This window comes from Amblyomma maculatum, chromosome 8 (genome assembly GCF_055883805.1).
Source record: "Amblyomma maculatum isolate TAMU_Amacu chromosome 8, ASM5588380v1, whole genome shotgun sequence".
NCBI lineage: Eukaryota > Metazoa > Arthropoda > Arachnida > Ixodida > Ixodidae > Amblyomma > Amblyomma maculatum.
In genome coordinates this window covers 34042116-34057424 of record NC_139351.1, presented here as the reverse complement: position 1 = coordinate 34057424, position 15309 = coordinate 34042116, and the positions used below count along the sequence as shown (strand labels likewise).

At 46.9% G+C, this 15309-nt stretch overlaps 1 protein-coding gene across 1 annotated transcript in view; it reads left to right on the top strand.

The window, feature by feature from the left end:
* LOC146180872 (dnaJ homolog subfamily C member 21) overlaps positions 1–14918 on the top strand; it is a 68372-nt gene extending 53454 nt beyond the window's left edge. Inside the window, exon 10 of the mRNA XM_084576197.1 lies at positions 14690–14918. Coding sequence (XP_084432323.1) covers positions 14690–14891 — 202 coding nt within the window. The 3' untranslated portion in view covers positions 14892–14918. The remainder of the gene's footprint in view (positions 1–14689) is intronic.
* Positions 14919–15309: the final 391 nt, after the last annotated feature.

Here is a 15309-nt window from a genome sequence, read left to right as displayed (position 1 = left end):
CTTGCTGTCATCATTATCGCGTGTTTTCATCGTGCTGATTGCCAATTGCACCAGAATAGACGCCAATGATCGTTCACAGCATTCTTGTCGGTTGTTCGGTTTCGTGCTTGTCAGGCTGAGGTGGCACAGCACAAAATTGCAAGAAATATATCATTTCATCATCTCTAACCTCCGCACGTTCTGTCTGCTGCTCTTCCGGTCATGCCATTGTGCATGTTGCTTTGATACGACCTACTTACCATATTTACTCGCATAATGCTCGCACTTTTTTTCGCAGAAAATCGGTGCTAAGTTAGGGGGTGTGCCGAACGCAAATGTAAATAGGCTGTGAATCGGGGCTCTCAAGCCAGCTGTTGTAAATAGAACCAAAACATAACCAAAACATTAATTGTCAGCGCTGTGTGTCCCATTTTCTTGTCTAGGCTTCGTGCCATTGCGCTGCACCACTTGAAGATGTCAGACCAACTAGCCTTTCAGTTCATGTTGTATTAATTTCAAGCAACCCCGCCGGGGTGGCGTAGTGGTTACGGCGCTCGACTACTGTTCCCGAGGGCGCGGGATCGAATCCTGGCCTCGGCAGCAGCTTTTCGATGGAGGCGAAAAGCAAGGTGCCCGTGTGCTGTGCGATGTCAGTGCACGTTAAAGAATCCCAGATGGTCGAAATTTCCGGAGTCCTCCACTACGGCGTCTCTCATAGCCTGAGTTGCTTTGGGGCGTTAAACCCCACAAATCAATCAATTTCAAGCAGGACTTACGTTTGTAATAAAAGCACCGAGACAACAAACACTGACTGCAAGAGCACTTTATTTGCGAAGGCTGGCCGCCCGCAGCATCACCATCACTCTGAGTCCGCGGAGTCCGCGTCGACACTGCCATGGCTATCGCTGGTCGCTGCTTTGTTGGCTTCCTCAGCCTCACCGTCTTCACCTTCGTAACCTTCGTCCCACACCAAGTCTTCCGTCGCATCCAGGGCGTCGGAAATGCCAGTTTTTTTGCAGTTCTTCACGACGACTTCAGCTCCAATCATGTTCCAGGCTTCTGTTATCCAGCTGCACAGCTGCTCTACAGATGGCCTTTTTATCTTGCCGCCCGGTGTAAGAGCATGTTGGCCTTCGGCCACCCATTCTGCATATAGCCTCCGAACGCTGTCTTTGAACGGCTTGTTCAAAGACACGTCCAGAGGCTGTAGCATTGATGTAAGGCCGCCTGGAATTATTGCTATGTCTGTGCATAATTCAGTGAACTTAGCGCGAACAGAGTCATGAGGTGACCGTGGAAACTATCGAGAACAAGAAGCGACGGACAAAGAAGTGCTCCCGGTCGCCGTGCACGCACAGTCTTTAACCAGTCGATCATCAACTCTGCCGTCATCTAAGCTTTCTCTTGTACCCTTACGTGTATTCCAAAAGGCAGCTTTCCTTTCGGCAAGGTTTTGAATTGACAATGACATATGGTGGCAGCTTCCGCCCATCTGCTGTCACGCCTAGCATCACAGTGCATCGCATCGTTTTTCGGCCCCAGTGGTCCTGATGTGCATAGACCGCGCACCTGTCTGCTCCTCTGTTGTGTTGCTCGGCATGTCAATATTGAGGGGTGTTTGGTCCGCGTTTCCTATCTGCGAGAGCAAGAAGTTTTTTTCTTGCCGAATTTGTATCACGAAGTGATGAAAGTCCACAATCTTATCATCATAGGCTGCAGGTAGCCGCTGGCAAAGTGTCGTCCGCCTCCTCAGAGAAAGTCCATTGTGCTGCATGAATTGCGTGGCCCACCCGTTACTTGGCGCACCTTGGCACAAATCTTGCGCCAAGGTGCCTTCTTTCCTGGCAATATGCGTGCCTGGTTCTGTATCAGCTCTATTGACACGGCGCAACTATCCGCCCATAGAGCCTTAATGTAGTCTAGGAGCACAGTTTCAACCCCAGGAAACTTGCCCTTCTTCGGACCACGGAAGGCACGCCGAGTCTTGCTGGTTGCCTTCCGTGCCTGTCGTGCTGCCGTCTCCAGTAGCGGACGCAAAACTCGTTAACTCCGAAGTGTCTGCTGGCGGCGCGATTGCCGTGCTCCAAAGCGTACTCGACAGCTTTTAGCTTGAAGGCAGCGGTGTAGCTTGCGTATCGCCCCATGGTGAAGTGGCACCAAGAGCACGGTGACAGAAGTAGCAAGCACTGAACGAGGCCTACGAGCGTCATCGCAGAATGGCGGAACTACGCGCAGAATTCGGGAGAGCGTACGGCAGGACCAGCGGAACAACGAAAATGACAAGAAACACCTTGACGCCTTGATGTTTTTTTCTCAAGGCGCTAGTGGAGCTGGTGATGATGACGATGATGGGGGTTCGGGTAGCACCGCCTGGTACCGCATGCACCTAACCGGGCCAGCTAGTTTCAGTAGCACTTGAAAGATGGCGCTAGTCGACTCTCACGGCAGTAAAGTTGGGGGTGCGATGAATATGTGAGGGAAAAACAATTTTTCAATTTTCGATAGGCAATGGGGGGGGGGGGGGGGTGCGAGGATTATGCGAGTAAATACGGTAGTGCGCATGTCGCTGTCACACTGTGGGGGATGCTTCGTCAAATATTGCGAAAGTAAGGTAAGCAGGCAAGAATGGGAACGCGGAAAGCTGCATACCGAAGAAAACACTGCATGCATCATAACATTTGACAGTGCTGAGGGTGACCCTTTTTCCTAGCAACAAAAGGTAATCCCAGCCACCCCGTTATCCCTACCAAACGCGTGATCAGTCTTCGCTAATAACGTTGCTAATAATTTTAGCCCCCTGAAATTTGTTCTGTATGGTACGAATTCGGCACGCATACTAGAATTTTCATTTTTACTATAACCGAGTCTTTACTATAGCCGAGTAAAAATGTACAGTCTATGGAGTGTGATTCGGGACCAGAGCTTAACTTTACTATATCCGAGTTGTTACAATAAGCGAGTTTACTATAACGAGGTTCTGCTGTACATTTTTCTGGAATTAAAAAAAAAACAACGCATCAATGAAATTTTACTACTTCTTTGGTTGTGTCGAATTGTGAGAGAAACTTTTTTTTCAATTTGCATAAATATTACACAGCATTCTTGCTTTTCTCTGTGTTGAGTTGCTTGTTATGGATGCACCTCAGTAATGTGCATTGCGGGGCTAATTTGTTCATGCTCGCGAACCTATAAAAGCGCGACAGAGACGACACAACAGGCAAGAAAGACAGGACAGGCTGTGTTCAGAGCCCAGGCTGCAGATATGGTGTCATAATTGCTTTTTCAGTTTAATATTCGAACATATGGAAAGCTGGCAGTCACTCTGTGGAAGAGCCTCACAGAGAAGTTAAGTGAGGATTTTTAGACAATAATCGTGTGAAGTCACTACCCCCCCCCCCCCCCCCCTCCCTCCTTGAGGAGCTCACCTCAAAAGATAAACACACTGTGATGTCAGTCGTGTGCTTCCAAGGTCAGCACTGTGGGCTGGAGCAATAACTGTGCAAGACTGAGCACTGTTATAAAAAATACAGTCGACAGCCGATTTTTCAGACTCTCAACGGACCACGAAATGTCCGAAAAATCGGGATGTTTGAAAAAACAAATGTGCACCAAAAAAGCTCAAATTATTGCCTATTATTCACATTGAAGCTGGAAAAGTCATAAATGCTTTTCGGCACCACGCTCTGCTTCCGTGCTAACAGGTCCGCCTGAATTTTGCTTGCATTAGCTCAGCTTGCGTCGGCTGCGCTGCTGCAGGTGAGTCATCGTCGTCATCGCTCTGAGACTCCACAAGCACTTGGCAAATAATTTCTGCATCTGTGAGCCCAGCGCACAGTTCCAACTCGTGGTCCACACCTGTGAACTCTGAAAACGAGACGGCCGATGGATTTTCGACACCAGCAGTGCGAAGGTCGTGAATGAGCTGCTCACTGCCTGACAGCTGCTCGACGATGCTCTCCTCGTCCAAGGCAACCGACTTGTCATTCAACACAAATCTCGCATGGCGGAAGCGATTGCACAGCGTTGTGGGTGCTACAGACTTCCACACATCGGCGAGCGTACTAAGTTCTCCAAGCAAATCGACAGAGTAGGTTTTCCCACTGTCGAGGCACACCACCAACCACCAACCACTGGATCACAACACTGACTCCGTTGAGTGCCTTCTCGCTGCTGCGTTGCACGCAAAAAACAACAACACAAACTCCTTATAAAATCTAGAAAGAGCTTCTTGAAGAACTGAAGCCGATTCAATGAAATGCGAGCCACAGTAGCGACAGAACATAGTTCTCACATCAGCACGACCTACTCGCTACGCTCGGCAACGCACGGCAAACACACAGAGGAACAGGCAGTCGAAGTGATTACGCTAAAAAAAAAAAAAAAAAAGAGAGAAAAAAGAAAGCACTCCGGTGGCGAGCAGTGCTGGCAGCGATGTTGTGCCGGAAATGGAAGCTGCTAGGCAAATAATATAGCCTCGATCCAGCGTCAGTTTAGCTGAGGAGTGGCACGTAAAGCTGGCACCAGTTTCGAGGCTATCGAAGGAAAAAGTAAACAAACAAGATGGCAGCAACACCGCTCTAAATGTGTTGCAGTTCGCCCGGCTGATGCTTGGCATATCTGAAAAATCGAATAGCCCTCCTTAGAGTGTCCGAAATTTTGAGCAGCGTAATACATTGACTTTATAAGGTATGTCCTGGGGCCAGGAAAAAGTCCGAATAATCAACCATGTCCGAAAAATTGGTCTTCGACTGTAAAAATAAATTCTCGACAGAATTGTGTGTTTGGGGGGGGGGGGGGGGGGAAGGGGGGGGCAGGTACTGTGCGGGTGGCTTAATTCCTTAAATAAGTACAGTACTCTAGGTACCTGGTAAAAGCAAATGACTCTGAGCTACCTTTTCAAGTAAAATTTCATTTCAGTAGGCTCATTTCTGTACTTACCTGTACAGCCCTGCTTTTCCAATAGCAAAATTCTTGCGAGATTTTTGAACTTGCCTGTAAATTTTACTCCTGGTGTGAATTTAATCAAATCGGAAATACTGTTTCAAACCTTTTGGAATTTTAAATATTTGCACTCCCATGCACATTTACTTTCTTGTTTTAGAGTATGCAGCCTTCAGAATATTTTTGCACGTGGAGCATGTTGTCACAATTTGCTGTTATGTTATTTCGCTTACCAGGAGGTCTTGTGCTGAGTTCATTCTTTAGTTACTTGGATACAAACAATAATTTCAAAGATATCATTACTGAGTGCGTTGTAGAAGTAGGCGGTAGGGTAGTTAGGATATCGGTAAGCTGTCTAAGGAGATGAGAGATTTTATTAAGAAATGCCAGAGTATGAAAGCATCCAATCCAACAGACCAGGTAGAATTGGCAGAGATATCGAAACTAATCAATAAGCGCAAAGTGGCCGATATAAGGAAGTATAACACGGATAAATTGAGCATGCTGTATAATGAACGGGAGAAGCCTTAAAGCGATGAAGAAACTGAGCATAAGCAAAAATCAGGTTTATGCACTTGGGGACAAGGCAGGTGATATCATCACGAATATGGACAAGATAGTCAAAGTAGCCGAGGAGTTCTATACTGATCTCTACAGTAGCCAAAGAAGTCTGGACAATAATGAGATTGGCGGTAGGAAAAAGCAGTCAGACGTTCCATCAGTGACGAAGGACGAAGTTAAGAAAAGGGGGAAAGTAGCTTGAGAGGATCAGGTAACAATGGATTTGTTGAAGGACGGGGTGATATCGTGCTAGAAAAACTAGCCACCTTATATACGCAGTGTCTGGTGTTATCGACGGTACCAAAACCACGGAATAATGCAAACATTAACTTAATCCATAAGAAAGGGGACGCTAAGGATTTGAAAAATTACGGACCAATCAGCTTGCTGTTTGTTACATATAAGGTATGTATACTAGGGTAATCGCTAATAGAATCGGGACGACCTTGGACTGCAACCAAGCAAAAGATAAAGCAGGTTTTCGGAAAGGGTACTCTACTATCGATCATATCCATACCACAAGGTAAAACAGCGCAAAACCACACATAGGACGCAGAAAGGTGAGACGGACACAGGCGCTGACTACATAACTTCTGTAGGTTCAGTTGGTTGATCATGCGCTTACCAACCAACTTGCTCGCAATGTGTTATTCATATCCATACCATAAACCAGGTATGGATATGAATAACACATATCCATACCATAAACCAGGCCCCGCCGGAGTGGCGCAGTGGTTACGGCACTCGACTACTGTTCCCAAGGATGCGGGATCGAATCCCGGCCTCGGCAGCCGTTTTTCGATGGAGGCGAAAAGCAAGGCGCCCGTGTGCTGTGCGATGTCAGTGCACGTTAAAGAACCCCAGGTGGTCGAAATTTCCGGAGTCCTCCACTACGGCGTCTCTCATAGCCTGAGTCGCTTTGGGACGTTAAACCCCACAAACCAAACCAAACCAACCATAAACCAGGTCGTAGAAAAATGCTCTGAATATAACCATCCCTTATACATAGCAATCATTGATTACGAAAAAGCATTTGACTGAGTAGAAACCTCGGTGGTCATGCAGGCATTGCGAAATCAGGGTGTAGACGAGCCATACGTGAAAGTACTGGAAGACATATATAGTGGCTTCACAGCAACGATAGTTCAGCATAAATAAGGTAACAAAATTCCTATAAAGAAAGGTGTTAGCAAGGAGACATGATTTCCCCAGTACTATTCACAGCTTGATTAGAGGAAGTATTCAGAGACTTGGAATGGGAGCAGTTAGGGATAAGGATAGATGGAGAATACCTCAGTAATCTGTGATTTGCTGATGATATTGCCTTGCTTAGCAACTTGGGGGATGAACTGCAAATAATGATTGATGACCTAGACAGGAAAAGTAGAAAGGTAGGCTTGAAAATCAATGTGCAGAAGAATAAGGTAATGTTCAACAGCCTCGGAAAGGAGCAGCAGTTTACATTAGGTAGCGAAGTACTGGAAGTAGTAGGCGAATATGTTTACTTAGGACAGGTAGTAACCGCAGATCCGGACCATGAAAGGGAAATAACAAGGAGAATAAGACTGGGATGGAGCGCATTTGGCAAGCACTCCCAGATTATGACTAGAAGCTTACCGCTATCGCTCAAGAGGAAAATATACAACAGTTGCATGTTACCTGTACTCACCTATGGGGCTGAAACATGGAGGCTAACAAAGAGGGTTCTACCTAAGTTGACAACGCAGAGGGCTATGGAACGAAAAATGGTTGGGGCAACATTAACAGATAGGAAACGTGCAGAGTGGGTCATACAAGTAACAAGTTACTGACATTCTGGTGGAAATAAAGAAGAAATGGGCATGGGCAGGACATGTAGTGTGAAAGGAGGATAATAAGAGATGGTCGCTTAGGGTAACAAACTGGATTCCCAGGGAAGGAAAGCGTAGCACTAACATGTGCTAATTAATGGCTAACTAGTCACTAACTGCAGGGGGCGGCAGAAAGTTAAGTGGGCAGATGAGGTTAAGAAGTTCGCAGGGGTCAAGTGGATGCTGCTAGCACAGGACCAAATTAATTGGAGGAATATGAGAGAGGCCTTCGCCGTGCAGTGGGTATAATCAGGCTGATGATGATGATGTACGGAGAGGTTAGGGACACCATAGTAGGAGGATGTAAACTAACACCCACCCCAGGTGGTCGAAATTTCTGGAGGCCTCCACTACGGTGTCTCTCATAGCCCAAGTTGCTTTGGGATGTTAAACCCCATAACCTAAACTTCGGGCACCCGTTGGTTGACATCACATGGCGCACGGACACTTGTTTGTCATTTCACCTTTGTTATAATGCGGTCAGTGCTGCCAGATTTCAACCTCACACTGTACTGCACCAGTGCAGTTAGTTCTGTTACTGGTTGTGCAAGAAAGTTGAATGATGTATAGAAAGTGAACGGGGGTGAAATTGTCCTGGACGAAAATGAGCCCCTCATGTCATTATGACAAAAGCATGTCTAGGGTGTTTTGCTTTGGATGCTTTGTATGGTCATCCACTCTGGTAAAGTGGCTTTAACTGGAGCAGACAGTGTGAGAAAGCATGCAGAAGCGACATCACAAGGCCACGTGACTATTGCCTCGAAAATTCCAAACTGAGAGACAACCGAAGGCCACTAGGCTGGATTGACAGCCTCCTACGATAAGTGTTCTAAAATTCAGTCAGCGTGCTAACGTCCGCAAACTTTGGATGACCACCAGAAAATGCGGTCAGCGTGCTAACCTCCACAAACTTTGGATGTCTACCAGAACATAGTAATGTGATTATCTATCATGTTCCTATCATGTAAGGAAGCTTAAGTAGGCCCATAGCTTTTTATGTTAAAATGAAGGCCCTTCGATTGTCATAGTGCATGTCATAACAATTATATGATATTGTTATGATCATGCAATGAATAATTATAACACATGGGGGGTGAACGAGTGACTTTTCACTAAGCAATTGGTGGTACTTTTGCATGACTGCTTGCAGTGCTGGTGACGTCTTAATTTGGGACTTGTTGGGAGCACTCTGACAAGTTCCACAAGTGGGCCTTTCGACATATCATAGTTGGCCAGGGCATTGTGGCGTAGCTTGTGCTGGAAAAATAATGAAAGCAAGAAAATGACATGACGTAGGAAAAGAGAAAAAAAAAGATTTAAAAACATCGTCCAGGCTGTCAGCAGCAAAATATGACCTGTCGAAGTGATGGACAAGTGAAGAAAGCAAAGAAGACACTTGCATTGAGATTTATGAAAGTCAATATTGTGGTAGACGTAGCCAGTATAACAAGCAAAACTGCTTATACATCAGGTAATGGCGCCCGTTTTCGCTCTGCTTGGCGCGGTCGCCCATGACGGGGTCTCCCGGCGGTCCGCCTGGTTAGCTTGCCCCTTGGGGCGCTGTCGTCAGTGGCGCCCACAACACCCCCCTTTCTTGAAAGGTTTGATCTCACAGGTCCAGGCGTTCTGGTCGCTTACAAACACGTCCACTTCTTGTGGTGCTCGTGTCCTGCAGTGGTTGCAGGTGTCTTGCTGTACGTCTTGCTTGTCCTCTGTCAGTTTGTACAACGTAGGACCTTGGTTCAGATGTTGGCTGTGTTACCACGCCGTGTGATGCAGCTCCAGCGAGGATGCGCACCGCTGTGCCTAGTGGTAAGCGCTCTCGGCTCCGTGCCTTGTGCCGGGTGTCGTATGATCGTTTTGCACGAGCTCTGTAGGCTTCATTATATTGTCTGAATTCGCTGTCGTCCCACTTCGGGGCTAGCAGCTTCGAAGTGATTGTTACTGTGGTGTTCAGACGACAACCCATTAAGAGTTCTCCTGGTGAAAACCCTTCCACGCTGGGTGTGGCCCTGTAGGCAAGCAGCGCTTCGTGTATGTTGGAAGACTTCCTCAAAAGCTGCTTTTCTGTCTTGTCTGCACAGCCCTCTCAGCCATACCGTTGCTCTGCGGGTAGTAAGGGCTTGAGGTTGTGTGTGAGGCTCCCCAGCGACGCACTAGTTCTTTGAACTCTGTGGAAGTGAACTGCGGCCCGTTGTCTGTGCGTATTGTCCGTGGAACACCGTACCGTGCAAACATTGGCTCCAAGATTAGGGCTATGTTTTTTGTAGCTGTCCTCGGCAGCTGTTCTAGCTCGAAAAATCGGGAGTAGTAGTCTACTACTACAGTATACTCTTGCGTGAAGAGATCCATGCCGACTGTGTCCCAAGGGTGTGCTGGCTATAGGGTTAGAAGCAGGGGTTCTGTTTCTGGCTTTCTGTGCTCTCTGCAAGTTGGACACTTTTCCACGTAGTCTTCAATGTGCTTGCCTATGCCTGGCCACCATATGCATTCTCTTGCCCTCGCTCGGCACCTCGTTGTGCCCAAGTGGCCTGTATGGAGTTTTTCCAGAACCTCTACTCTGATGTCTGGTGGGATGATTATTCTGTCGCCTTTGAATAGCGGACCATCAATGAGCGAAATTGACAGCCCATGCACAGTTGGCCATGATGTAGTGCAGAAGGTAGCCACCCTGGAAAGTGTTTCGTCTGACTGGATGCTTGCCCTGATTCTGTCCAGCATTTGTTTTGAAGCAGGGAGCTGTTCAAGTGCTAATTCTTCAAACTCGCGCACTGCACTCTCGAGAGTTCTTTATCTGCTTGTTTCCCAGATGGCTTCCGAGACAGAAGGTCAGCTGTGTACAGCTTTTGGCCGGGAGTGTGGGACATGGTGTAGTCGTACTCCAAAAGGCGCATCCTGAAACGTTGAAGGCGAGGACTCAGCTCGTCAAGTCGTTTAGTCGTCAGCAGCGGTATTAACGGCTTGTGGTCCGTTTCCACGTGAAAGGTTGATCCCAGCAGGTATTTGCGGAAATGTTCGCAAGCCCATGTGATTGCCAGTGCCTCCTTTTCGATTTGGGCATATCTTTGTGCTGTATCCGTAAGGGAACGTGATGCATGTGCCACAGGTAGGAGCTTTTCGTGCGACTGCTGTGGAAGTACAGCCCCAAGACCGTATGAGGAAGCATCCACAGACACAGTGTGAGGCGACTGAGCATCGTAGTGAGCGAGAATCGGCGTCCTGCTTAAAGCTTGCTTGAGTTTGTCAAAACTCTGCTGCTGAGCTGGGCCCCAGTGCCAGTCGGCATCTTGGTGGAGCAAGTCTCCGAGAGGCTTCGTAAAGTCTGCTAGCTCTGGAAGAAGTTTGCAGAGCCCAACAAAGACCTGACTTCTGACACATCGCATGGTGGATCGAGCTGGACTATGGCCCTGACCTTTTCAGGGTCGGCGCTGACTCCTGTTGAGTTTACGACGTGTCCTAAGAATGTTGCTTCTGTTTGTCGAAAGGAGCACTTGTCGATGTTGAGGGTAACACCTGCATCTTCCAGTTTCCTCAGCACCAGCAGTAGGTTGGTGTCGTGTTCCTCAGTTGTCTTCCCTGAGACAATGATGTCATCTTGTAGACAACTCACACCATCTAGTCCTTCGAGCACATGGAGCATTTCTCATTGGTAGAACTCTGGCGCTGTGGAGATTCAGCCTCAGGAACTGGAACCTGCCAACTGGTGTGATGAAGGTTGTGTATTCGCGAGAGTCCTCGGACAGTGGCACCTGCCAGTACCCTGCTCGTGCATCTAGGCGGCTGAAAATTTTTGCACCTGCTAATTTTACAAGACACTCGTCCACCGTAGGCATGAGCACACATTCACATATTATTTGTTGGTTGAGTTGACCATAGTCCACGCAGATGCGCAGCTCATTGTTCTTTTTTTGTGCGACAACCATTGGAAAACACCACTCGTTGCTCGCTCGATCTTCTGGATGGCTCCCAAGTCTTCCATCCTTTCTAGTTCTTTCTTCACAAGTGGAAGCAGTGGAAGAGGCACGCGCCTAGGATAACTGACTGCGTATGGCTCAGCATCCTTTTTGACTGATGCGGTACTCAGTCTTCATGACTCCGAGCTCAGACGTTAGCTTTGGGTATGACGCCAAGAAGTTGGGGACATCAGTTGATTGTGCGAGGGTTTCGTCTGGCTCAAGAGGGCGCTGTAGAATCCCAAGTGATTCTATAGCTGGTCGACTGAGCAGCGGTTCTCTTAAACCTTTGATGATGAAGACTGCTTCTTGGACTTCAGTGTTGTGCCAGGTGACTGTTGCATCGATGTAGCCAACAGTGGCTGTCGCTGTCTGGCCTGGGCCTATCAACAGCTGTTGCGTTGACTTGATGGGTCCCGTGACGGTTCTGTCGTACTGGTCGTGTGCGATTGCAGTCACATCCGCACCGGTGTCGACCTTGAAGGTAAAAGGCAAGTTGTTCACGGTAGCAGTAATCCTCCACGGCGTGTTCACTCCCACTTTGATTTCGCCTAGATATAGCTCTCCGAGATCTTTTGGTCGTTGTCGGATACTCGAGGTCTCGTCCTTCAGCTTAGACATGCAGACGCGGTCATAGTGGCCTTTTTTCCCACACTGGTTGCACGTCTTGTCTATCGCGGGACACTGTGTCTTCGTGTGGTCACGCACACCACCATACCACTTGCAGTGTTCGTCTCCCGTCTTGTGTGTACTTTGAGGGCACGACTTGAAAGGCACCTTCGCTTCGTTTCGGCGAGTTTTGACATTTGTCTGGCCGCGAACTTCTCCCATGTCGAGAGCTGGCTGTTCGATGGAGCGAATTTCCTTGTGTTGAAGTTTCACGCTCTCTGAATTGCGGGCAGCTGTGATTGCTTTTTCGAGAGTGAGTTCTGCGTCAAGCTGCAGGCTCTCGCTGAGTTTTACGTCTCGCAAGCCGACCACGAGCATGTCCCGAGTCAGTTCATCTTTGAGAGTTCCATAATCGCATCTTTCGGCCGCCTTGAACAGTTCAGTCGCAAATGCGTCAACATTTTCATGCTGCTCTTGTTTCCGAGAGTTAAATCGCGCTCTCTCATAGATGACATTCTTTCGAGGTAGGAAATGTTTTTCAAAAGAACTCACCACGGCGGAGTATGATGCCATCTGTTCGTCTGTCAGTTTCAAAGCAGCGAGCACGTCCTCCGCTTCTTCGCCCATGGCGTAGAGTAATATGTTGATTTGCGTCGTCTCGTCCTGTCCTGTCAGACCGGAGATGAGTCGGTAGCGTTCCCACCAGCGGTGCCATCGTGTCCAATCTTTGGGCTTGCGGAAATCGGGCTTTGTCGGCAGTTCCACGGCGAGCGGGTTGAACGTCATTCTCGGAGTGCCGCTCGCGCGCTCTTCGTTCGCGCCGCAAGTGTCTGGCATGACGCTGCAGCTGCTTACATTGGGCTCGCTGTTCTTCTGGGTGTCACGCTGCGTTGGTCATCCCACCGCTGCCACCATGTGGTAGACGTAGCCGGTATAACAAGCAAAACTGTTTATTTATACATCAGGTAATGGCACCCGTTTTCGCTCTGCTTGGCGCAGTCGCCCATGCCGGGGTCTCTCGGCGGTCCGCCTGGTTAGCTTGCCGCTTGGGGCGCTGTCGTCAGTGGCGCCCACAACAAATATAGTATTTGGTTCTTGAATATCAATTTTCCTAGTCAGGTATGAACTGAACATCAAACATTCGATTGTATCGAAAATCCTGAATATTTGCACACCTGTAATCTATTTAACGAATGCAGCCCTCTACTAAGCTTCTGGTAATTAAGAATACAGTTAGCCAAATGAATTGTCTTTTCTTCGCATCTGATATTGTCCATGTGGCATGCATATTGTGCAGTCAGATAACAGACAGTGACAGCTGCCTGCAACACTTGATACAACCTAAACACGAGAATGCAAGTTTGCTATAAGATTCAAACTCACTTATAAAAATATCACTTAGAACAATATATCGAGTATATCAATGAACTATAATGTGGCACTGTCAGCTTTGTGAAGTTTCCTATGATAAAATAAACTGGTTATAACAATGCTGTCTAGCAAATTATTGGTTTAACAATTAAATCTAGTCACCAAGAACCAACTGTAAGAAAGACAAAAACATGCAAATGGTGCAACCACACCAGTTAAACCACATGCATAATGTAAATGCTTTCCTTTCTGCCGTCACTGTTTCCTTGGTCTCCTGCAAGCTCATCGGATTTCGTTTCGCATCAAGAATTTTCTTCCAGAAAGCAAGCTTCATTCAGAATGCCAGTGACATAAATGCTCGTGAAGCTCCCTACTATGTGACAGGCCGAGACGAAGAATTCTTGTATGTTGAACTTAATATGCCATGAAACAGTCAAAGCTGAATGATAGATTTTTCCTGCAAAGAAATTAACATTGTAAGCTGTGATTAAATTTTCTGAAGTTTGCCATTTCTTTTTTTTTTTTCTTTTGTCATAACCCAGTTATAACAGTTATTGGTTGCAACAATATTTCATTGACACTTCAATAATGTTATAAGTGGGTTTGAATATACATGCAAGCCTCGCCACTGCACAGCGCTGTCCCAGCAGTCCTACCATTGTTGGTACGACTTGTACTAAACTATCTCCTCCCAGTTTTACTAAGCCTTGCATGGTTCAACGGAAGCCTCAGTGGAGATACATTGAAACTAGTCATCACCAAACTTTAGACGTTTAACTTTCTTACCTGTTTAGCAACATACAGTAACCTCATTTAGTATTAAGGTACAATTGATCTTCTTGTTACCTTTGGTAGCGACACAACCAAGAATGCGAGCCAGGCAAGGGCTGCCTCACAGCGACCTCCAAAGGCCGTACGTGCTGAGCGCCTTTGCAAAAATTTCACCCAATCATCATTGCGCAAGCATATAGTTATGTGTGCATATTTTCATTCTGTGTCGTATCAGTTACATTTAATAATTCATATCTTTGAAAGATTTGGCAGGCCACACAAAATGGTCAGGAAATAGCACCTGCCATCATTTAAACTGATAATGCATGGTGGGGCTTTGCACTGTAGGCAGATAAATTTAGTGGAAACATGCCACTCTTATGCAAAGACCACAACCTGTCACAGTGTCAAGAAAGTAAGAGAGGCCTAAAGAGAAGTATAGTACCATAGGGTACTTGGATTGCAGATGGACAGGTTTATACACAATTCATTGCTGACTTCTACACAATTCATTGCTGACTTCTTAGCATCTCTCCATTGCCACTTGTTATGTGGTTATGTAGCAGGTCAGGCTTTCTGACTTGAAAAGCATAGGGGGATGTTGTATCTGGTGGGAAAAGGCATCCTTGAGTAAAATTGTATTTATTTTTGCAGGTTCGCCAACCACGAGAAGTCGAAGAAGCACAAAGAAAATGTGCAGTTCCTCAAAGAAGCCATGCAGGAAGAAGAGGAGCTGTTTGCAAGCACAGTGCAGCCTGAAGAAGCACCTGCCATTGCCAATGAGCCTGAAGATGCGGGCAACAGTGCAGTGTTGAGCCCACAGAAAGCAAAACATAAAAAGAAGTCTAAAAAGTAAAGGCAATGAAAATTGTTATCGAATTCAGAGGAAGTGTGGTCTCACCTCTAATTTGAGGAAACATTGACACTGGTTCACTAAAATATCAGATTGTAATTATCACTGAATGGAGAAAGCTTGCGAAACACGTTGATTCAGATGTTTGGAAGTGAAACTCGTTGAATCACTGGATGCAATCATGCTCAAAGTGGGAGACCCTCCGGAGTCATGTGGATTAGGATGCTCGGTGAATTACAGATTCCTTGCAGCAGACATGCACATCCTGTGGAAAAGAACTTAATAAATGAGACCATCTTGATTTTGCATCATGTCTTGCACCTTAAAGCTTTTCTTGCTCACATTCATTGCTGCAGGTATGTTTCCCTCTATGTTAACAAATAAACATCCCCAGTTTGCAAAAAAAAATTAGCTGTGGTTT